This window comes from Diospyros lotus, chromosome 7 (assembly GCF_014633365.1).
Source record: "Diospyros lotus cultivar Yz01 chromosome 7, ASM1463336v1, whole genome shotgun sequence".
Classification (NCBI taxonomy): Eukaryota; Viridiplantae; Streptophyta; class Magnoliopsida; order Ericales; family Ebenaceae; genus Diospyros; species Diospyros lotus.
Window position 1 is genome coordinate 12,712,638 of NC_068344.1, and position 26,085 is coordinate 12,738,722.

The 26,085-nt window shown below is 35.3% G+C and overlaps 1 protein-coding gene across 1 annotated transcript; it reads left to right on the forward strand.

Moving 5' to 3' along the window:
* Positions 1 to 12,883: 12,883 nt before the first annotated feature.
* On the forward strand, positions 12,884 to 14,066 carry LOC127806502 (RING-H2 finger protein ATL66-like). The gene has a single exon (XM_052343851.1). It carries the CDS (start codon positions 12,900 to 12,902, stop codon positions 13,524 to 13,526), a length of 627 nt encoding a protein of 208 aa, XP_052199811.1. The 5' UTR covers positions 12,884 to 12,899; the 3' UTR covers positions 13,527 to 14,066.
* Positions 14,067 to 26,085: the final 12,019 nt, after the last annotated feature.

Sequence of the window (26,085 nt, forward strand, 5' to 3'; positions counted from 1 at the left end):
AATTTTAAATTTAAATTTTAATAAATATTTTAAATTTAAATTTAAAATTAAAAACATATTTTAATTTCAAAAAAATATTTTAATAAATAATATTATTTATTTAAAATATTAACATTAACATTAATTTTAATATTTTAATATTATTTTATTTTAAAATTAATTTTAATATTTTATTTACTATTTAAAAAGATATGCGACGGGAATACCGGTCACAAATTACCGTCGTAGATATGCAACGGAATTGTTCAACCCTATCATTGAAATTCAGTGATGCCATTTTTTGCGACAGATTTTTACCCCGTCACTAAAAATTTAGTGAAGGATTTTCTGTTTTTAGTGACGAATTTTTCAGTCACTAAAATCGATTTTCCTTGTAGTGCCCAAACATGAGGCAGTCGACTTTCAGTACTCCAGCAAGTCAACCTTTGACCCGCTATCATTATTAACACTTAATGACATATCTAAGACACAATGGGCATATAGTGCTTATATTAGGTACAACACTATATGGTGTATGATTTTTTAGGTTCACTGCTCAATAGTAGATAGATAACACCAAAATCTGTTTGGCACTTGTTAACACCTTAACCCATCACAAGAATCTCTTCATATTCCGGTGATGATTTGAGATGTCCTAAGAAGTGCCTAATAGCGGTTCAGGACAATATAGATGTAACGACCCGTTAATGGGTCCGAGTGATATATCTTGGAATGGAACATTTATTTTATCAGAGTAAAAATTTTTGAGAAATTCCGTGTGATATATTTTTAGGTGATGTGCAAAAGAAGTGGAAATTCAATGATTTGACTTGAATGGTAAATGGACTTAAAATAAACCAAGGTTTGTGGTGAAATATTATTTGGTGGTGATTAATTAATGTCCAAACTATTATGTGAATATAAAGAATTCTTATTTGAATTATGATGCAATAAGGGCATTTAAGTAAATAAAGGAATAAGGGAATATATATATATATAAGTAGAGGCCTATATGTATGAGAAGAAGGAAGAAATTTAAAGGGAAAGGAAATGGAGAAGAAGGGGTGGCCGATCGAAAGAAAGAAAGAAAGGTTAGGGTTTATCATCTCCTTCATTTCTCTTTGATTTTGGTTTTCCAAGAGAGGGTGTGCAAGTTGGTGGTAGTTTTCCTTCCTCTTCTCTTAGTTATTTCCATTGTTTTGGAGTGTAGAGTAAAGTATAGCTTGTGGTGGCCTCCTTTAAGTAAGACCTTAAAAGAAAAAGCTTCTAAAAGCAAATTCTACTCCTCTTTTCCTCTTCTAAACTCTTTGAACTTGGTATATTAAGGATTTGAGTAAAAAACCTCCATATTTTGCAAAACCAAGTCCATGTTGATACCTATGTAGAAATGTTTGTAAATATTCCTGAACTCTTGGTTGTCTTCGTTGAAGTGTTTTGGAACTTCAAATAAGGTCTATTCCACCCTATAATCCATAAGAAATGAGATGTTATTGGTTAGGGTGTAGTTTGTGCAAGTGTTTGTGGTTGGTGTGCAAGTTTGGGATGAGTTTCGGGGCTTTTTCCTTGTTGTTGGTCAACAGATGGTGTAACGCCCCACTTTTCCAAATACCCAACAACTTGAAATATAATTAAGACATCACCTACGGGCGTTATGGAAACCTTTGCCAACAGAAGCATTGGATCGAACCTGCAAGCTTAACCAAAGCTAAATAAAGGGGTTTCCACTAGATTTTCTTTATAAGTAGAAGAAATGTATACGACCTTCAATACTCCATAAAACACAACACATCACAGCAAGAGCAATTGTAGGACACCCACACACTCCCTTTATAACCTTGAGTATCCTAGATGTTATTTACAATACATGACTTGGGTTACAAGGGTACATAATGAAACCAAAAGTTCTAAGCTTACCAAGCATCACTTCCTCGCCCACGCTTGAAATGGAACCTGAAACACCTGGCACTTCCAATATACTTGGAACATGGAATGTTCCAGGGGCATCAACCCAAATTAGATATACATCTAAGTGAGTGACTCAGAAAAGGAAAGGTATGTGCGTGCAAATTCAATAATGCTGTTATGAAATCCACCCCTGTTATAGCAATACCAGGGTGTTGCAATCACCCCCACGGTCATCATAGTCACCCCTGGCTCATCGTAAGAGCATGAGATCTTCCATGATGTCCTAACAACTAGTCACAGTCACCAACACAAACATAATATATGACAAAGCAGAAGGAATATGCATAACCAAGGGAAAATATGACATGTAAGCCACAAAGGCATGATATGCAAGCCAACATCCACACACAAGTGAAGCAACAAATGCTCAAAGTGTCACAAAACATACAGGAATCACTCACCTTGACTAATCACCTTAGGAAGCACGGTTTACAACGAGCGGGATGGGTTTTCTGACTGCTTGACATGAACTTCAAGAAAGACTCAAAAACTCCGGCAAGGCCCGTTCCCCCTCGATTCTCCACTGATTTCTTCCTTCTTTTTGCAAGATTCTCTCATTTTTTCTCAAGAACAAGACCATCTCCTTTGTTTCCCTCAATTTGGAAGAGATTCTCCTCTAGAATGTTTAAAATGATTTGTGATTAATGTAGGCCCCTATTTATAAACTTTTCTAACCAACCATATGTTGCCACCTCAAGGGTTATCATGAGTCCTTAACTTAATTCCAAATAGTCCAATGGTTGCTTGCCATGTGTCCTTGAAGATAAGGTTTGGAAACTTTATCAAACTTGGAGGCTAAGTAGTTTTTATGGCCAATCATGCGATGCCAACTCATGGGTCATTATGAGCCATCATGTGATCTTACCTTTTCTTCCAAATAACCAATGGAAACTTGCCACATGTCTCTAGATTGGAGACTAAGTAAAAGACTTGGAGAAGACTTACTTTAACAAAGACTTGGAGAAGACTTACTTTAAAAAGACTTGCACTTGGACTTCAAAACGATCCAAAGCTACATTTGATTTGAGTTTGAAATCCAATATATTTTGAAGCGATATTTTAAGGTTTCAACAAACGACGCTTCGGCCCGAATTTTTCACATAACTACACTTAGACCCTTTGCAACTTGCCATTTTTAATTGCACTTTTTTGTCATTAAAAATTAGATAAATTACACTTAGCATCCCAAGATTTTAGATAAATTACACTTTTACCCAACTTCAATATTTATGATTTTGCCACTGGTTCAAAAATTAAACCTTTGTCTCAAGGCTTCTATAATCCTTTGAAATGACCTATTTCCTCAAGTATTCGAAGCTAATAACCTTAGGTATCACCTCATATTTGAGTTTAAAAATTCGGGGTATTACAGATGGCAAGTTATTTGTCGAAAGATTATAGCAACTGTCGACAGTTTGCCTCTTGTTTTTCTTGGCAACTTGTGCATGTTGTACTCTTTTGGGTATAACTTTATGTGATTATATCCTATTCAAGATCCATTTTTTTTTTTTTTCTAAACTAGACTCAATAAGCTGTATTTTGATCTATAATTTGGCTTCTTTGAACAAGTATTGAGCCTGTGAACTACCCATTTGAAATCTAGGATTTCTGTTTCAATCTGATAATGCTCCGATATTTGGAACATAACTTTAGGTGGTGTTATCCAACTTTAAATCCATTTTTTCTCCATAAACTAGACTTCTTAAGATTTGTTTTGGCATATTTCTTGGATTATTTGGTTATAGTTTGAGCCCGTAGTAGCCCTGCCAACCCTTGCTTAAATTATATAATTTTTTATTTTAGATAGTATGCCTTGCTTTGGTTTTTGGGGAATAAATAACCTTCTTGGGGGCTTGATTTGAGTATAATGAGAGCCATCAATGGGCTAGGTGATGATACTTCCATAGTAATTCCTTGACTCGGTTGGAAGAGTCCTATTGAGCATTCTTGATGCATTTTGTATTCACTTTCGAAGTAGAGCTTACTTCTCCCTACATTTTCTTTGGGAATGATGTTTTCTTTGCTATAGTAGAGAACATGCAAGATTTTGGTGTTACTTGCATGGATGATGTAATATCCCAGATTTTCTAAAGGGCTCAAGAGTAAATTTAACTTGAGTCATAGGTGAAATTATCAAAAGATTTGGAACTTAAGTATAATTTCTTACAATTATCAATACTGAATCGACTGTAGGGAATGCCCTGAAAAGTAGATGTCTAAGGAAATTGATATGGTACTGACGAGTATTTTGAGATGTGATTTATGAAACAGAAAGTGGTCAAATCAGAGTCAATTTTCGATACAACTATGATTTAGGCTGAAAAATCGAATTATCGTAGGAGACTTTCGAAAGTCAACAGAACCCTAAGAGGGCTCCGATTTTTCTTACGGATCAACCCTGAAGTGGTTTTGGGATGAAACAAAGGTCTGGTAAGGGCGCAAGGACAAAATTATCCTTATCGAGTAAGCTCTAAGTTATTAATTGTGGATTTTTGGTATCTTAATGCAAATTAATTTGATGTTTGAGGGTGTAATTGTAATTAAAGAATTAACCAAGTGAAATAGAGATGAAATTTGAGATTTAAATGTGTAATTTTATTATTATTATTATAGTGTAATAAATAGTGATATTGTAACGACCGGGGTCCACATAGCAACGTATTGTCCGGTTCAGGTCGCAACCAATCCCCGATTTTATCGCTCTGGGATTTAATCCCAAAACGTGCGTCACTATGTAGAACACCTTCCGCACTTATATGCCCAGTTTCCCCCCTTTGCATGGCTGATGTGGGATTCGCCTAAGGTGCTTACAGATATATATATATATATATGTACGAGTCATGTGTGCGTGTGTAATGGCCATACCTCTTCAAATGTGATGGCTGCAATTGGAATGTGTTATACGTAGTAGGGGATGGCCAAGGCAGTGAGGAGAGGGATGGGAGCCTATAAATAGCAAGAAAAGAAGAAATAGAGGAAACATAGAGTTTGAAGAGAAAGAGAGAGATGGCCAAGAGAAGCTGGTAGCAGGGGCAATGGTGGCTAGCATCCAGAGGTCATGTTGGTGGCAGCAATGGCCAGCAGTGAGGTCGTAGCAAGCCGCGATGGTGGCTAACGACTAGAGCGGATGGGCGCGACCATGGTAGCCATTGCCACAATGTTGCAGCAGCGACTGGGCAACGCACGAACATGCAGCGATGGTGGTAGAAAATGAGACGATCGGGAGTGACCGTTGGCAGTAGCGCTGGTTGCAATGGTGGCCGGTAAACGGCGGTTGCCGTGGGGATGACAGTTCGCGCAGGAAGCAAAGGAGGAGGAGAAGAAGAAGAAGAAAGAAAGAAAAAAGAAAAAAGAAAAGAAAAAAGAAAGGAAAAAGAAAAATAGGAAAAAATATGAAAAAATCTCTAAAAATTCTAGGAATTAGTTTGGGGCTAGAGGAACATGCTCGAAGCTAGGAAATTATCTTGGCATGCATTTAGAGGTCAGGGCATGCATACCGAGGAAGCCTAAGAGGCTAAGTTAAGGTGAGTAAAATTTCTTAGAAAATTCTAAAAAATCAGGAAAGTTATTTTATGAATTGTTATAGAGAAATATTTAGTTTGGATCTATTGAGGAAAAATAGGAAGAAATAGATGAAAATATGAGAAAATTAGGAAAAAAAAGAATATTGATATTCTTGAATAAATATGATGGTTAGAGAATATTGAGGTTTCAAATTTAGTTCATTAGAAGCCAAGCACAAGAATCAAGATACTTTAAGATATGATCAAGATAAGTGGTTCAACCCAAAAACCCAGTTCCATACAAACATTTTGTTATCATGTTGTCATGTCTTGGTATGTTATGCATCATGTAGAGTGCATTTACATTTTTTGATGATGAAATATGCATATGCACAATGAGATTTTCGGTCATACGTCGCATGGGTTTGGGATTAGGGATTGGCACCGTTGTTTTATCAAGGGTGCACCCATACACCTCGGTCTGGCATGTAGACTGTAAAAATGGCTAGTAACAGTTGGGTGCGGTCGACCCAAACATAGAGTAATGATGATATGTTGCATTGCATACATATATCTGCATTAAATGATGTACTCTTACTTAGTTGATTCAACATCTAATGTGGGTTTTGCCCCTAGAATATTCAAACATTCTAAATGGAGATTGCAGCAGGAATAAGGATGAAATAGGCATGGAATGACACTTAGCTAAAGTGCATGATGTAATGGCTATGCGTTCATGTTGCCTATCACTACAAAAAAATTAATTTTTTGCGACGGTTTCTAAAAAATCGTCGCTAAATTTAAAAAATAATTAAATAATTAAATAAATAAATTCAATTTCGTGGCTGTTTTTGAGAAACCGCCGCTAAATTCAAAAAAATAAATAATTCAAAATTAAAAATAAAATAATATTTGCGGCGATTTTCAAAAATTGCCGCAAAATTTATTAAAAAATTAAATTTAGCGACGGTTTTGGAAAATCGCTGCTAAATTCAAAAAAAATAAATTAACATTTGCGACGGTTTTCAAAAACCGCCACAAAATTCATTAAAAAATTAAATTTAGCGACGATTTTTGAAAAACCACCGCTAAATTTAAAAAATTAAATAATTCAAAATTAAAATTAAATTAACATTTGCGGCGATTTTTATAAACCGCCGCAAAATTCATTAAAAAAATTAAATTTTGCTTAAGAAAATAATTAAAAATTAAATTAATAAAAACAAATATAAAATCTTAAAAATAAATTTAAAATTGAATTTAAATTAATAGAAAAATTCATTAAAAATTTAATTTAAAACAAAATAAAAATAAATTTACCAAAATTTTAATATATAAAATTTTAATAATTTTTAAAAAATATATGAAATCTTATTTTTATTTTTAATCCATTAATTTATTTAATTTAACTCAATTAATTTATTTTAATTTATTCTATTATTTTTAAAAAAATAATCAACTAATAAATGTTTTTAATATATATTAAAAATATAAAATATAATTCTGAAAATTAGTTGTTAGATTAGTATATAATATATATATATGTGCATATATGTCAAAGGGGCTTCGCAGATCAGGCGGTTCGCGCGTGCGGGCGTACTTGAGATCTTGGGTTCGAAACTTGGGGAGGGAAAGGCGGTAAGATTTAATTTCCAGTATCGCCATGTGGTGCACGCACAAGCGGCCACATGGAGCGCAAGGTCCAGGCGAGCGCACGCGGGCTAACCGGGTGGCCAGGCACGGGCCGGGCTAGCCCGTGCGAACAATTAAAAAAATTAATTTTAAATTTTTACGGCAGTTTTGAAATCGCCACTAAAATTAAAAATTTAATTTTTTTTATTAATTTTTGCGGCAGTTTGGTTTTGAAACCCCCGCTAAAATTAAAAATTTAATTTTTTTAAAATTTTTTGCAACGGTTTTGAATATTATAAAAACTGCCGTTAAATCACTTATTTTGCGGTGGTTTTTTAAACCAAAAAATATAATTAGCGGCGGTTATTCCAGTGGTTGCTGAAAACCACCGCTAAACGCTCTGCGACAGCTGACTTAGCGACAGTTTTGAAAACCGCAGCTAAATGCCGATTTTTTTGTAGTGTATGTATTTAAAGTTCTGCTACTTTGAATTCTGAACGTTTTGAAGAGTGGTGATGTATAACTTTTTATTTGGTTAATGTTGAAGTTAAGGTTCGATTCTAGCTTCCGCATATGATGTTTAGGATGATTCTCATTCGAGATAGATGTTTGAAAATTTTAGGATGAATATGAGCAATGATATGGTTTAGTCGTAGTTTTGAATAGAAAAAAAATTATTATCCCATAATTGTTCAAAGTTATAACATGCCCGAAAAAGTGGGGTGTTATAGATGATGCTCTTGTGTATGATGTTGATTGGTTGTCATCAGGGGATTAAATGTGTTCATGAATGTTAAGTTGGAATTGCTTATATATGTGTGCATGAATTAGGCAAGGCATGATTGTATTAAATGCGGTTAAAATGGCCTACGTATGAATGTTCGATAAAGAGTTAATTTACAACTATGTTGATGTCAAGCAATGTTTGGGGGAAATTTGTCAAGGATCATACATGTATGTATCCATGTTGAAGTCTAGGTAATATATTAGGCATGTGGTTATGTATGTTTGTTGTATGGAGTATACTCTTGATGCTTGCCTAGCGTGATCTAGTGCATGTGGGCGATGCTTGCCTAGTGTAATCTAGTGCATGTGGAGCGATGCTTGCTTAGTGTAATCTAGTACATGTGTGGAGCTTCGGCTCATGATGCTCACCTGAGGAAATCAGTTCGTGTGGAGCTATGACTCATGATGCTCGCCCAGTGTGATTTCGGTGCATGGTAGGATGTTGGTCCTTATGATGATATGATAAAGTTGATGAATGTCTTACGCGATATTATTGTTATTTAGTTAAATTATTATAATCAATGGGCAAGTACGCGTGTATACAGTTTGATATGTTGTGGCAAGGCATGACTCGGAAGGCTAGGGTCAAAGGGTTATGAAATTGTTATGGGGAGTTTATTCTATTCCATTCTTATTGTTCATGCCTATAATTCTTATTACTTAAATTACTTTGTGTTAGGAGACCGCAACCGTGCAGTCGACGCCTTTGATTTCGTTTGTATCTGATCTGCAAAGACGCAAGCGCGAACTCCTCTAAGTCAATCCACATGATCGACCTTTTCCATGACTTCCCAAGTTGTGCTAGCAACCTTGAATGTTTTGAGAGATAACGAAAAGCTTTCTCATATCTTTTCAATGTTTAGAAGTAGCATATTTATAGAGCACAAAACCCTAATCATGCCATAACAAAACCCTAAACATTTTGAGGCAGAACCCTAATCATATTGTGTAACATTTCGTATCGAGCGATAGGAAGGACCGAATCAACTTACCCTGATGGGCCTACGCAAACTTCCCAAGGGTCACCCACCCTTGAGCTACCCTATCTCAAGCACACTTAACTTGGGAGTTCTTTATCCATATTCAACTCAAAAGATATCCAGCTAGTATCGTTTTCTTCCTTACTATCCTCGATATATAAACTAGCTTTTCTAGAGTCCCTTTTTAGACCTGACTTTGAGCTCTCGGGGTATTACATATTAGCCCGATTCTCTCCTTTAATTGTGAACTAAGCTTGATCTAAGTGTGTGACTCCTTAAATCCACCATTAAACTAGATGTAGGACCCAACTCTATTGGGCTACTTTAGGCCCAACTTATTAGTCTAATTTAAACACATCTCATGGGCTTCTCAATTAAATTCTTTAATTAATAGTTTTAGAATTAATGAAATTAATTCTAAAATCCCTACATATCATGGTTAACGTTTAGCAACATGTCATGAATACCTAACTAATGATGAAATAAACGCGAACCTTTTCAATTGCAATTACCATGCAGTAAAATCCTTTCATTAGTCAATGTCCTGATTGAATTTAGGGTATGGTTTTATGACGAAACCCTAACTATTTAATAACTATGTATCCATTCCAAATTTATGACTTGATAGGTGAAATCAAAACACCTTTTGATTTTCATCTCACATTAGCCAAGGGTTTCCACAGTCATGAAATTATTGGAATACATAGGAGATCTTCTTATCTGGACGATAAGTGATGAATCATTTATTGACATTCATAAGCCTTCATATGTGACAAGGTCATGCCCAGTGATAGTTTGTTAATGATTCCTTTAGAATCCAAACAACACCAAGGCGTAATCAATCAAATATAAGACTATCATGATGTCTCAAGTCTGAGGACTAATCTGCACAATTGCAACACAAGAATTCCAATTCGACATTGAACAATAACCATTAGGAATTTTGTAGCGGATCAGTTCAGTGTACTTATTCTTCTAATAAGCACCCACATATATGCACTAGTGTCCTCGCACCAATGTCCATGAAACAAGACATTCTCCCAATTGAGCATGCATCATATGTGTTAGTTTATCCGAATTATTAGGGTCTATTCCTAATAATTCTATGACTAGGAACATTTAAGATCAAGACTTATAAGAAATATTTTTCATGATCGTCATTTCTATGCACGACCATATTCTATGAGACTATTTGATTTATGGACTTTGTCAAGTACAGATTGCAATAAATAATGACAACAATCATTAATGACAAATAAAACATAATGCCTTTGTAATAACAATTGATTGAATAAAAAGAATCACAATGAAAAGTACGATCCTTTACATAAAATATAATTGGCTTATGGGACATAACACTAACACTTTGTTATATACTTGCTAAGCCTTGTGGCTCATTCTTTTGCTTTGCATCATTCCAGGTAAAGGCAAAGACAAGGCTGAGGGCGAGTCTAGCAAGGGTTGATTTGGTGTCTATAGATGTGTATAGAGCTCACCTAAAGAAAAGGTCTTGGGGACTTTTGTGTTGAAGTGTTAGAGCTAGATAAGTTCTTGATCCTTAAGAGTATATATGTATTTTGTGATTATGACTTGATGTATTACTTTCAGTATGTGTGTTTTGTCTTATTGGAGTGTATATGTTTAATGTAAAAAGAAAATATGGTATTATTGCATGATGATGTTTTCATATTAGAGCTTATGTGATATGTTAATGATGGTTTGGTTCGAGTTGATTTTATATCATTCTATTAATGACCCTCTCACAGATCCTCTATGCTAGTGAGGGCTTCGGGAGGCAGGCCATTACAATAGAAGAAAGTGAAGTCTCATTTCAAGTGAACCTATTACAGTTGACAATTATTGTGTGCTATAATCTTTCCATCACCTAACGTCCCAACTGAGCGAGAATCATGGAATGAAAAACTCACAAACTCAATAACTATATGTTAAATCTTATTAGAGTGACTAGATGACACCTTAGGAAACACCTTTCTTGATAATCAATTTGCCCTGCACAAGAACTGTTCTGTCACACTAATAGTAGACCACATAGGATGTTCACCTGATCACTAACAACAAGAGTGACAGATATTATCCCTGAATATATGCCTCCATATACAAGCAATACAAAATCACATAGATAAACCTCTCCACCTCACAATTGGATGGTTTAGTCCATTAATAAATCTCGCACACCAATACACAAGACAATCGTGTCAGTTCAAGTCTAAAGATCAACTACACTATCGCAACTAGACGACATGACCATTATTCACAATGTCATGTGATCAGTTATCGACGTCACATTTAGTGTGTTAACAACCACCCACCCACGAGTTTACTAGAGACATCCCATGTCATATGGCATGTGACTCACCACCTTTACCATCAGTAACTCATACTGATCAAGGTAGTAAACTCTGTGATAGTTCATACTCGACTAATTAGAGTCTCCATTCGATTAATCTAAGAACCAAAAATTATTTGAGAAGTCCTGTTACTTGAGAATCTCATCACATAGTCTTAACACCTTAACAATAAGACTCTCAAACAGAAGATCTAGGGACTCATTCATATAGCAAACTAGAGTGTTTATGAATAAAGATATACTTGCCTTTTATAAATATATACAAAGATACAACAAATGTATTTATTACGAACCCACTAGATATCATCTAAATATAGCATTAGGGCACACTACATAACATTAATTAGCCACTCATAATGAATAATATATCCCCAAAATCATCCAAGAGTTGCTACATAATTGAGATCCTAAATAATAAAAGCAAAGCATAATTTAAAAGCTAAAACCAATTTTCTTTGATGTCGCCTTAACTCCTCCTTGATGAAGCACCAATCTTTGTTAAACCTCTTGCCTCCAAAATCTTGCTTTCGGTCTCTCTAGGATTACTGCAAAAGTTGGGAATAAGCGTACAAGTGATTGGAACAAAAAGCTCAAAAGAAGAAGAAATGAAACAAAATGATCTCCATGAAGGAAAATTTGTCTTCTTTCCCAAAAGTTGCACTTTTTCTCTTCTTCTTCTTCTTCTTCTTCTTTATTTTTTTTAGGGCTTCTTAATGTCCAATCCCCTCGCTAATGTGTCTTCCATGTTTTTAAATAAATGGCTCCTCTAAGAAGTCCAAAACCAACTTGAAAATAGATTCCCAGACTAATAGGTTTAGGGTTTAGTCTGGAAATAGATTCTCAAACTAATAGATTCTTCTCAACAGTAGGCTGCCCACGCACAACAAATTTGCATGTGTTTTAGACTACCTTCCCATTAGAACTGGGCTTCGTGAGATTCATAAAAGTTATAGAAAATTGTCTTATCTTTCCAAATGATATAAGAACACCCAAATCCGATATCTGCGCGGGGGAATGGAGTTATGGCCCTAAAATTGAGTGAATGTCTAGGTTAGAATTTTAATCCTTGTGCATGTAGGATTCCAATTCGATCCCAACTTCTTTTAATATGTTAATTAAGAATTTTAACTTCCAATTAACCTCTTAATTCCTCTTTCAACTATACCACATAATAAAATAAATATTAATGCAATATTAACTCAAAAATAAATTAATTAACACACTAATTATCTAAAATTCACAAAATTAGATATTTAATTTGTGTAAAAATTTCAGCTCATCAAAGATGCTCCTTGTTCTCCCAACTACTTGTTGAGTTTCTCCAAAATAAACAAATATTAATTGTTATAATTTGACAACAATAACAACATGCATATATAAATATATATTTGAAGTATTTGACCCCACTCTCTTTGCCAAATATTTTTTTCTTAAACCTCTAAATATTCCAAAATAATTTAGAGTGTTACACACTTCATTAAATTTTTCTCAAAAATAAACTCAAATTTATTTTCTTATATCTTTAAATATTCTAAAATATTTTGAGGTATTACAAATTTTCAAACAAATAAATTTGTGTTTAGCGATTTAAATTTTAAATTCATCGTAAATTATAATATCACCATCAACACAATAGCTATTATTGCGATAACATGGAATATTTTCAGCCCATCCAAATTGCTTTTCATGTCTCTGATCTTATCCTCTATCTTTGTCTTTTCTTTCAAAATAAAATATGGCATAACTTTGTCTCCCTCGCGCCGGGCCGCCGCCGCTGCCGCCTTCTCAGCCGTCGAGAAATATCGCCATAGCCAGCAAACTGTTACGGTTCAGTTTCATAACGAACTCTGGATGGTGATGGCCTCTCAGGAATCCCAACCATACCACTGGCACTACACCGAGTTCGACGACAGGAACTTCCAAATCAGCGGCCGGACCTTTTTCTCCGTCGTCGTCCTCTTCTCCATAATCATCCTCCTCATCACCCTCCTCCTCATCTACGCCCGCTGGGTCTGCTCCTTCCGCCGTCTGCCCACTGGCGCGGCGCCGCCCCCGCCGCCTCAACCTCAAGGCCTCGACGCAGCCACGATTAGCGGCTTGCCGATCAAATTGCACCACTCATCCGCCACAACAACGTCCATCGGCGAGTGGGAGTGCTGCATATGCCTGGGCATATTCCAGGACGGTGAGAAGGTGAAAGTTTTGCCCAAATGCCACCACTGCTATCACTCCGAGTGTGTCGACAAGTGGCTGAGCTCTCAGTCGAGTTGCCCACTCTGCCGATCTTCTCTGCGAGCCCGCTCTCCTGTTTGACTCGCTCAGTAGAATTGATTCATTTTTATATTTAATTATTTCGCATTGCTCGTTTGTTTTTATATTCGAGTTGAAGAGTGATGAAAGGTCATGTTTATATATATGCATTCTTCCTTCGTGTATAGATTAGATTGGGTAAAGCAACCTCGTGATTATGTAGTTTCTAGAACAGGAAAAAGAAATGATCGAAACAAGAAGAGCCAAGCCAAGGGGTAGTTTGTAATGTATTCAAGTGTCATGGTTCATAAATCACCCTTCAAGGCGTTACTGCTGGCTAGCTGCAGGGGTCACCACCTGTTTGATGAATTTCCTGAATGATTTTGGCTTTTGCTTCTCACGCCCTCAGCCCCGTTTGGCAGCAAGTGTACGCCTGCTTTGAAATGCAATAAACAAGGCGTTGTGTAAATTTTAAAGCTCGTCAATTCAATTTACGTTAGGTGCATTGGAGGTGTATTTAACAGAGTAGTTTGGTACGCTTAGTTAGTTCAAGTATTTTGTAAAATAATTATAATTAGAAATCAATTTAAATTAATTAATTTACCTAATACTTTAATATAATGAAGCTCGCATCACTTGATATAGCTCAACTCATGTCAAATCCCAAACAAAGGCCAGAGGTGGGGATAAAGTAGAGTTTGATTCTCAAATCTATCTGAATCAATGTTTTGCCATTATACTTTATCAGTTCATGGAAAAAATTAGGTTTATGCAGACTTGCAATGAAAGTGGTAAGGTGGTTGTGGCTCTCTTTTAAGAAACAACAACAATGCATGCATATTGGCCTAAAAAGAGGAGGCATCTTATTACTTTGGCATGTGTATGTAATTGCAATGACATGAAGCTTTGCTCATCCGATCATTCAATCAATTGCTAAAGGATTCAACAAGAAATTAACTTAGTAATTTGTATTACATTCCATTTCCACATGGTATAAGAAATGGGAGCGATGATACTCGAGATCCAACTTTGAGGACACGCATATGCTTTGCTTAGGACACACTTAGCCTTAATCTATTATCCATGTCACACTTGGCCTTGACCTGTTATTTAGATCATATTCGACCTCGACTTGCTTGACTAGACGTTCCTCAACCTTAGTTGTCCACTTGTTCTTGACCAACTCAAATAAAGGGATTTTCTACAAGACCTGGTGCGAACTAGTCCTACTTAGGATTAAAGTACCTAATTTGTAACATCCTGTTTTTCAGTCGTGTTACAACTTGGAATAATTTTGAGATAATAAATTTTTCTTTTTCAAAACTAACACAAAACCATACAATTTCTTATATTTATTCTAAAATTTTCATTCACCTATCTCAAATAAGAATTATCATAAACATCAAATACGAAAATTAGAATCGAACCTTAACTTTAACATTAACCATAAATAAGGTTATACATCGCCATTCCTCAAAACGTTTAGAATTCAAAGTAACAGAACTTAAATACATAGGCTGGATAATATACAATCAATACATCATGCACTTTGCTAAGTTCCATTTCATACTTCATTCATCCTCATTTTTGTTACAATCTTCATCTAAAATGTATGAATATTTCAGAGGCAAAGCCCAGGTTAGATGATGAATCATCTAAGTAAGGGTATAATAATCATATTTTGTACATGGATGTAATATGCAAAATGTCCTTTTTCTTTTCCTTTCATTTGAGTCGACTATACCTTAATGCTACTCCTCATTTTTACGGCTTCTTGACCATGCTAAGGTGTATGGGTGCACCATTGGTAGAGTAGCGATGTCAACCCGTACTCTCAAACCATATGCGATGCATGATTAATAATATCATCATGTACATATGCACATTTCATCATAGCAAGTAAATGCAATCTACACGACATATTCACATGAAGGCATGATAAGACCATTTACATAAAATCGGGTTTAGGATCGAACCACTTACCTCAAAGGTATCTCAAAATATCTTGATTCGCATGCCAGGTTTCTAATGAACTCAATTCGGAACCTCAACATTCACTGGCCATCATATTTATTCAAAGATATCAATATTCTATTTTTCCTAATTTTCTCATAACTTTCTTCTATTTCTTCCTATTTTTTCCTCAAAAAATTCAAACTAAATATTTCTCAGATATTTCTATATAAAAATTCATAAAATAATTGTTTTGATTTTCTAAAAGTCTTTTAAAAAATTTTGTTCACCTTAACTTAGCTTCTCAGGCTTCCTCGGTATGAGTGCCCTGATCTCAAAACCCGTGCCCGAAAAATTTCCTAACTTCGACAAACTCTTCTGGCCCCAAATGAATTCCTAAAATATTCTAGAATTTCTTAGAATTTTTCTACATATTTTTTTCATTTCTTTTCTTTTCTTCTTCTTTTTCCTTTTCTATTTTTTTCTTCTTCTTCTCCACTGCCTCCTGCGCAAGCACAGGGTCTTGCGACCACCCCCTGCACGCACTAGCTGCCAGCTGTTGCCGCCTTCACCGGCCTTCCCTGACCTCACTGGTCACCGTCGCACGCCCCAACTGCACTGCGATTGTTGCCTAACACTGCTTCGTCGTCCGTCTAGGCTGCCATGGCCGCCTCCGCCTATTGTTCCAACCAATTTCGGCCGCTTCCAGCCACTACTTCTCTCCCCATTCTTGATTCTCCCAATTGCATCTCCTTTCTCCATTTTTCTTCCCCTTCTTAGACAAGCTTTTTGCCAATTTATAGGCAGCCATTGCTTATTCTCCACGAACATATATGTATATATATATTATACATCACATTTATTATCAATCTTTTTCCAAATCTCCTACCTTACCTGCTCCATACTTCTTATAGATTTTTTCCTCAAATCATGCTGCCAAAATCTCTCCAACATGCAACAAAATCTCAGCCAGTAAAGCTTCACAGAAGCTTGGCCACGCGCATATATATGTATATATATATAATTATATATATTATACTATGATGCAAAGAGAAGTTACACTTTTGAATCCAAATTTCATCCTTAATTCATTGGGGTCATTCTCTAATTGCAATTACACTCTCAAACATCAAATTAATTTGCATTACGATACTGAAAAATCCACAATTAATAACTCATGGCTTACTTGATAAGGACGATTTCGTCCTTGCGCCCTTACTGAACCTTTGTTTCGTCCTGAAACCACTTAAGGGTTAATTTTTATGTAAAACTAGAGCCCCCTCAAGGTTTCGTTGACTTTTTGGAAGTCTCCTACGATAATTCAATTTTTTCGCTTGAGATACAGTAGTATCGAAAATTGTCTCTAATCTGATCGCTTTAAGTTTTATAAATCGCAACTCGAAATGTTTGTCAGTACCATATCCTTTTCTTTAGATATCTAAACTCTAGAGCACTCCTTGCAGTTGATTCAGTATCTCATAACTATGAGAAATTATATCATAACCCCAATTTATCTGAAAATTTCATTTACGGCCCAAATTAAATTACACTTGAGTTCTTTAGAAAATCCGGGATATTACATAATTCAATTAGGATTCTGTCCTAGAATTAAGGGATAAACTCGTGATCATGGGTTACCTCCTACAATCTATCAATTTACCCTAATCTTGATAAATTTGGGACATACCCATTCTCTTTAATCCTAGGCAGTCTTTGGCCCAAAACCTAATTTACTCAAAACTACTTAGGATAACCATTCTTAGTCATTGTTTAACAAAGAAACCTAATCCTAAGCAAAATATTATCTCTAAACTACTATAAAATATGAAAGCCAACTCCAACACTTGGTGGTTCATGCAAGTGTTTTAGCTGATTTTTAAGACTTTTTTCTAAAACAACAATAAATGGCAGCGAAAGTAAAACAACTAACAACTATATGCAATAAAATTAAGCCATCCATAGGGGGTAAAAAAGTTATACCTCACCGGATGATACGACAGGTGCCAAGTGTAACACCCAGTGTTACCAGTGTTAAGAGAATAAGAAAGGAAGTGAGAAACTTTCAAAAATGCCCTTGAGAAGGTTTGGATCCTTGAGAATGAGGGTGCCCTATGAGAGGGGCATTTTGATAATTTGGATAGTGAAGTCCAATAAAGGGTAATTTGGTAAATTAAAAATAATTCCTAGGTGGAATTAAGAATGGAAGTGAATTAGTTTTCTCATTTTGTATTTATGTGGAGATAAATGGGGTTAATAATTCGCAAGGGGTATTTTAGTAATCTGAAGTGAATTTCCATAAAGGAATTTAATTATGGAAAATAGAAAAAATGGAGAATATTCAATTACGAGAGAAAATAATTGATTTTTCCTAAATTTTGTGAATAAATGTGGTGATGCCACATGAATGGTTGAGATGGAAACTTGGAAGCCAAGGCTAGTGTCTATAGATGACACTTGGCAAGCTCTTGTCCAAGTTAATGGGGAAATTTAAATAAATACAAAAGAAATGATATTAGTCTTTCAAGCATTTAATGAGAGGCATGATTATGGTGAATTAAAGAAAATCCAATTGAAAATGGTAAATGATCACCATTAATGGTTGGAAAATGTGGGATTTATTTAAATGGATAAAAAAGGATTTATGTCTCTCATGGTGATGGGTTGAAATTAGTCAAAAATTAAATAAATGGAAAAAGACTAATTTTGGGATTGGAAAGTGAAAGTGATCCAAGAGTTAAGATTTAAAGTCTCCAAGTGGCATGGATTATGCTACTCTGGAAGGTGGAGATTTAATTTCCAATCTCAATAAAGGGTTGAGGTTTAAAGAGAAGAAATGACATGGATTGCCAAGTATTAAAGAAATGAATGGTTGAGATTTAAACCTAGCAAAGCACTTGGATTGTGCTTCTTTGGAGGGATGAGATTTGTTCTCATAAAGTGGGGAAAGATCCAAAGGCCAAGAATGAGTCTTGCATGGATTGAAATCAATGGCTAAGATTTATCAAGACAAAGAAGATCTAATGGTTAAAATTTATTCTTGAAAAGTTAGAAAGGAGTATAAAAGGGGAAAGAGAGCTTTATGCTCAAATTTTTCCCATTTGAAGAGCTTGGAAGGAGAAGCCTTCCAATGGAGGAAAAGAAAAGAGAAGAAGAGGAGAAAGGTAAGAAGATTATGTTTTTAGCCATTTAAAGGCTAGATTTCTTTCTTTTTATTTCTCCTTTAGTAATATGGATCTATGTTGTGCAAGAATCTCTCACGGAGAAGAGTTGGCAATGAAGTTAGGAAGTTCTTAAAGTTTCAAAGGATGCTAAGGTAAGGGATAGCCCCATGGAATGGTGGCCTTACAAGGTTGTAAGTATGGTTCATGAGCAAATATGTGTGCATTGGCATGTTGTTTGTGTTAAAGGACCTATGGCCATGAGGTTGTGTGGGGTAGAATAGGTTTAAGCCTCAAACCAAGGTGATTGTGAGGATGTGAAAGCCCTAACTTTATTGCATTGCATGCATTGGCATCACATTTTATATTCATATTCATACTTATTGTCATTGCACCCTTACTAAACTTAACAGCTCATGAGGTTTTTACCCTCATATATAGGTTATAAAAGCATGGGAAAAATCAAGGCAAAGATGGAATAGCATGTGGATGCATGAGAAATGAGGTTCAAGACCATAGTATGGCTTGTGGAAGCCTTGTGATGTATTTTGTGTTATTAGTTGTGGCTTGTTGAAGCTTAAGCATGTATTGTAAATGCTATGTATGATTTTATTTTTAAAATGAGATATTGGCTTATGGCATGTGGGAGCCAAAGTATTGATGTAAATTTCATATTTGGTTGGCCTTTGGGAGCCTATCTTATTTATTTGATTCATGTTGTAATGAGCCCAAGAGTGGAGTAAGGAGTATTATTTTTGTCATGTAAGCTTTTTGTGGGAAAAGTGGGTATTTTTGGTGTATGTATGATGTGTATGAAAGCTGAAAATTTTGGGCCAATAAAGGGTTCAAGGAAAATTTTGGGCATGGTGTGCAGTGGCAGCAGTCAAGGCCTACAAGTGGCCCGCTGAGGGCCACAATGGGCAGCAGGCATGCGAGGGCACACGAGCAGGCGCGCGAGAGCGTGGCAGGCGCACGCGGCCCGTAGCCAACTCACTGCAAGGCCCCGAGCGTGCTAGTAGACCTTGCGGGCCAAATTTTTTAAAAAACAAATTGGAAAAAAATGGGGATTTTGGGGCATTTCTTGATTGATTTTAGGCCCCGAATGAATTTTCAAAATAAAGAGATTTTTTGGGCATTTTTAGAGATAAATGCTGAAATTTTTTAAAAATGAAAATTATGAATTTTTCCTCAAAATTGGTTAAACCAATGGGATGTTTGGAATTTTAAATTATATGAAGCCTGGCGGGATTCTTGGAAAGAAGAAGAATTAAAAATGATGATCGGGCAATCTTAATAGAAATTAATTAACCAAGTGTGGTATGGTTAAACCCCAAATCTCCTAGTTGATCCTGGGGTTGAGGGAAAGGAAGGACGAAGCCTAGTTCCCACCTAGGGTGTTTCATGTTGAAACATAGTCCGCCCTTCACAAATGGCCAGGCATGTGAGCAGTTCAGATAATTGTTCATGAGTAGCACCCGTAAGTGGGAGCGGGGTGTCACACCAAGTGTGCTGAAAACTGAGCTCTCATTCTCACTGCAAGTTCCAAAATGGTTATGCTAATCAAGCTTCTATGTAGGTCTGAAAGGAAACGCCAACACTTGGTGGTTCATGCAAGTGTTTTAGCCTATTTTCAAAACCTTTTCAAAAACAACAATAAATGGCAGCGAAAGAAAGACAAGATCACCTTGCAAGACTTGATATCTAACGCAACAAAAATGAAACCATCCATGGGGGGTAAGAATGTTATACCTAACTAGATGACCAAGGAGAGTTGTATGTGCTAAAAAAACCGATGTAGCAGCTCAAGTCCTCACTGCAAGCTCTAAAATAGTTTCACAAACTATTCCGAACAACTCCAAATCTGCTTCCTCAGATGAGCAATCCAACCCCACTAACATGAGGGGTCATGTTAGTTCACACTCCAAGTTACGATGGAACCTTACAAAAACCTTATGTGCTAGTCAAGCTTCTTTATAGGTGATGGGTGCTATAATGGGTTTATAAGAACAAAAATAACCAACACTCTTACTGCTAGAAACTAGTTGTTAAAAGAGCAACAAGCAAAAGAGAGCAAGAAGGAGGAAGGGTGTTTCAAGAAGAAAAAAAAAAAATAACAATCGAGAGAAATTTGATAGCAAAAGTTGTTATTTCCTTTTCTTCTTCTCATTCTATATATACCAATACCCTAACCCCCATATATGCTAAAATTGGTCAAATTCAATTAGGAAAGAGAGGGCAAAAAGGAGAGGAATGATAGGCATGCCATCTGCATGTCGTCCTTCCTCCCTCATTATTCACTGAAGGGTTATCCTTCCTCCATTGTAGAAAATAACATAAGAACGTCCCAAATTTGAAACTTGCTATTAGAAATGGTCAACAATTTTTTAGGACACTCTCAACCGATTCATAACAATTCAACAAGGAACAGTTAACCGTTTCAAAATTGGTCGACCATTTCTAGGTGATTCATCAAGTAACGATCGACTATCTCCAAGACCAGTTGATCTCCTTTATTCTCTCGTCTCAATATTTACTTAATTGCATCTAGGCCCACATTAACTCTTAATAGCCCTTTCATTAACTCTTAATGAAATTGAAACCCCATTAATTTTTAACAACATGCCCGTTAACTCTTAACATTTGCTCTCGTTAGTTAAACCAATTTCGCTAACTCTTAATGGAGTCCTTCATCATTAACCCTTAATGATGATCAAAAACAAATTACAACAATACATTACTAATCCAACTCCACACTCAGATTTGCTTGTGACCTTCTAGATTCACTACTGAATAACAATCAGGACACATCAACAACTTTGACGTCAATTAAACAATTCAATCTACAATGAGGACCTCTCCATCTCCTTGATGCATCCCGAGAGGTCCTAAGTGACAACTAGCACTATGTTAGGACAATCCTATCAGTAATGAAGTCATAACTTCAAGTTAGCCTATTAGGGCATTCGATTCTCATGTACTCTAATCATTCCATTGAATAACATCTCGATCGAGTAAGAGCCATGGATTGATCAAACTCACATGACTCAATAGCTATGCTAAGATCTAGCATGATGTGATTGAGATAACACTTTGAAACTCTTTTCGACATTGGAAACTCATTTCCGATCACGTGTACCTTGGATAGGGGTTTAAACAATCACAAACCATAACTGATTGCATAGGATATTTCCTTCCTGACGAAGATCAATGGAATCGATCAGTAATCACCTACCTCCATGCATTACTATACAGAGACTGTGTAACACCCCATTTTTTCCAGGAGTGTTATAACTTAGGATTTCGGGAATATATTTTTTTTTCACAAACACATAACATAAATCATTCCTTGGCGATCCCATTCTACCTTATCAGCATATCAAACTTAAAATTAGTAAGTTAAGACAGGTAATATCATCATAAACCAAAAGACATGTTACGAACCATTTACAAATAGTCGTTGCTCCTCGAAAATTCTTTTTCCTTTAGCGTCATTACCTTCACCTAGAAGGTTTGAATATTCCAGGAACAAAGTCCAAATAAGATGTTGAATCATTTAAGTGAGAGTTTAAAACATTTTCATGAATGTATGTAAGACATGAAACTGACATATCCCTGACATGTCCCCGCTTAAGAGAATTTCACACATAATTTAACCCTAACCAGGGAAAATGTAATCTCTCTAAAGACAACACAGCCACACTGACACATTGGCACAACACAATCCTAGCTTAAGAGGGTAACATCAACACCTCTCCCTGACACAACAGAAAACCATCGTTACCACTTCCGACACGGAATGGTCAACATCAATTTAGGAACCTGGGGAATCACCCCATAATCGTGTCAGGGATTATGTTTTCACTCAAAAGCATAACAAATCCCGTCAACACAAACCTTGGCCACAAGATGATTAACACTAACCCTGGAAATCCACGTCTACCTCAGAAATAATGCTATCGCTCAAAGGAACCTAGGATGTTGTCCACTCGTAGTGTAACGACCCGTTAGAGGGTCTAGAATTTATTTAGAATTATTTAAAATTATTTTTACCAATTAAATATGGCAATTTAGAGATTTTTAAAAGAGAAGGAAAGCATTTAATGGAATTTAATTATTTGGAAAATAAACGCAAGGGCATGAGGGTAATTTAAGAGCTTTAATAATAATTTCTTATTATTATTAATTAAGTGATAATTGATGTTTTACACTTGTGTTTAGTTTTGATGATGAAAAATAATACTTTATTTTATCCCCAAGTCATCAGTCAAGTTTATGGTTTTCAACAAAAATCAATTTCAAGTACCTTTGTGAAAATGAAAACCAAATGATCTATAGTTTTTTATAGATGGAGATTTGCTCAAACAAGTATTAAGATTTAAAAAAATCTCCTAAAAAGATTTTCAAAATAAGCTTTGAAGTCATTGGTCAACATAGAGCTAAAATTGTTCTAAGGTAAAATCTAATCTTAAGTATGAAAAATCATTTATGTTAATCTTATATTTAAAAATAAGCTTTTCATATTTTGAAACATGCATGAAAGGTTTTGGCTCGAAATTCAAATGTTTGAAAAATCCTTTAGTTCATGCATCATGTTTCGAAACTCCTTTTGATCAGGTTTCAATATTTTTCTAAGTCTGGAAGGTTAACACCTTATAAGGAGACATATAAGAAAATATTTTCATTTTGGAAAACTATCTCCCGATATTTCAATAGGTAACATTCATTGGTGATAAAATAATTTTTAATGATTTTTTCAAGAAATAGAAAGTATGTATTTTGGAGGTGGTAACATTGTTAAATCTTGAGTTTATACTAAAATCCAAATTCTATTTTCTTATTGTTATGGATTTTGATTTTCTAGATATTTTTATTGAATCCAAATAGGGGGTACTTTCTTATTTACATTTATGTATTAAAGTAAATGGAAGGTAAAATATAAATAAAATAAGGACATTTACTTCATTATCTGTCAACAAATGTAAATAAGTTGTAATGTATGCATGTCCTGAAGGTTGGCTTTATCTATCAACAGATACCTCATCATCTGTCGACCAGCAGAATGTCAATCCTTGATGCCTCTATGGTGAGCAAGGCATCTGTCGACCGATGTCTATGCATCTGTAGACCGACAAAATGTTTGTACAAGGAACTGTCGATAGTCTCAAATGATCTGTCGACCGAATTTTAAATTTTTGCTCATCTGTCGACCGGTGTCTTACATATGTCGACTATTTGTATCACAGAAACCCCCAACAACTAGTTTTTTCACTTACCCAAAGTGGTTTTTCCACTACCAACGGCAAGATTCGTGAATGGGCTCTCAAGAAACTATAAATACAAGTCAAATGGGTGATTTAAATTAACCAAGAGATTACATTACAAGCTTTCAAGTGCTAAGATCATTGTTGTGCTTCATTGGTAAATTCGTTCTCTTTTCAAGGTGTTGTATTTATTTTGTAAATTCATTATCAAGACTTATCTTTATTTTTGAGAGAATTTGTAACTAAGAATATTGTTTCTCAGATCCTCTCTTATCTTGTATCTCTTTGTATTTTTGCTACCTTGTTTTGCTAAAGGGCCTACATTGATTGTAGGAGGATTTTGATTCCTAGCTTGTTGTTCTAGAGGACCAGCTTATTGAAATAATGGGTTGAAATACCTAGCATATCGCTAGAAAGCTTGCTTGTCTAAGCAAGATGTTGTAATTTCCTAGCTTGTTGCTAGAGAGCCTATTTGGAGAGATAGGAGATTTTTAATGAATTAATTGAAAAATCCTTAGTGATGAGTTAAGGTAGTGGATTAGGCTTGGTTTAAGCCTAACCACTATATATCATTGTGTCTCTTATTTGCTTGTGCTCTTTATTTCATTTATTGTTCCAAGCATTTCATTAATACTCACTTACACTAAAATCTCATTTTTCATCAAAAGGATTTTCAAGTTCAATCAATTTTTAAAAACAACCCAATTTACCCCCCTCTTGGTGTTGGTGCCATTGCTATTCAAACCCTAACAATATTATGTATATAAGAGTATCTGTGCATGAGGATCAGGAGAATTGGAAGTCTCCAAGTTGTAGTAGGAGAATGAGATGGGCTTCTAAGGTTGCTCTATTATATATATATATATATATATTCATAATGTTTGGTTCTCTTCATGCTGTGAAGAACAAAGAAGCCAAGAAGCAGCAACAGTGGGTTCAAGCCTTGCATAGGAGATTATGTTGCAATCATTAGAGTCAATCAAGAAGCCTAAGGCAAGTATCTATCCCTATAAACCCTTCTTACGGGATCATGTTTCAGTATTATTCTCAGTTTATTCAAGGTTCTTTAGTCTTCTTCTCATATTTTTTACAATCAGTATGCATATATATATGTATGTATTATATATCAGCATGCAATGAGTTACGAGCAAGCTATACATGATTTCTTTATAGCAATTCCTTCATATATGATCGTTGAATCATCCCTAAAGTTGTTTCATGTTAATTGGGATTGTTTTCCCAAGATTTCTTTGAAAATGGTATAGATTCGTTTAGTTTTGAATCAGAAATCAAAGTCTCTATAACGTTCATTTCTGGGTTATATAGTTGTAGACGACCAGATGAGTCCCCTCATATCCGGATAGTGCAGTAAAGATTTGTGAGTGATTAATGGTTAATTTTGTAAAAATTTTGTTGTAATTTTACCCTTATTTTGATCTTAAAATTGGCTTAACTTAGATATTAACACATATTTTGTGATTATATGCAAGTTTAAATGAAAAAATGAAAGAAATGAAGTTTTAAAGTAAAATTAAAATTAATTAAAAAAATAATAATATATAATAACAATAATAAATATATTATATTATAATATGATACACATATATATTCAATACATATATAACATATATATGCAGCATGAAGCAGTGGAATTTGAAGACCCCTGAAGCCCTATTGAAAGTGGGCCCATGCAATTAATTTGGAGAAGAAATTGAATTGAGGCCCATTGTTGGTGAAATCAATTGAAAGATTGGAGATGGCCACTGTATTAAATTGGAGATACTCATGGAACAGTAAGGAAGAAGCCCAGCCACATGAATTGGATGAGAGGAGGTGGGCCTATGTGAAACCAAATTGAACAGCCCACGGAATGGACAGCAGCCCAGCCCACGCAAGGAGTCTCGCAGCAACTTGTTAGACGCGGTCCTTAGGTTGTAATTTTACTCAAATTGTAAGGGCAATCTAGAGGTGTGTTATACATATATATACACGGCCACACAGTAAAGAAGCCCCAAGTCCCCATCCACCATTTTAACCAGAATAAGGGGGGGAATATTGTTTTGTTCCTTTCTTTTTGTTCTTAAACTCTAGTAGTTTTCGTTTCTTTATGTTGTTTCAGCATTCTTGATTTCAGTTAGTTACATTCTGTAATTTTCATTTTCATTCTTTACATTCTACAACTTTAATTCACTGTTCATCTATATTTTTCTAATTTCAATTTTAGTATTTACATTCCAGAACTTTAATTCC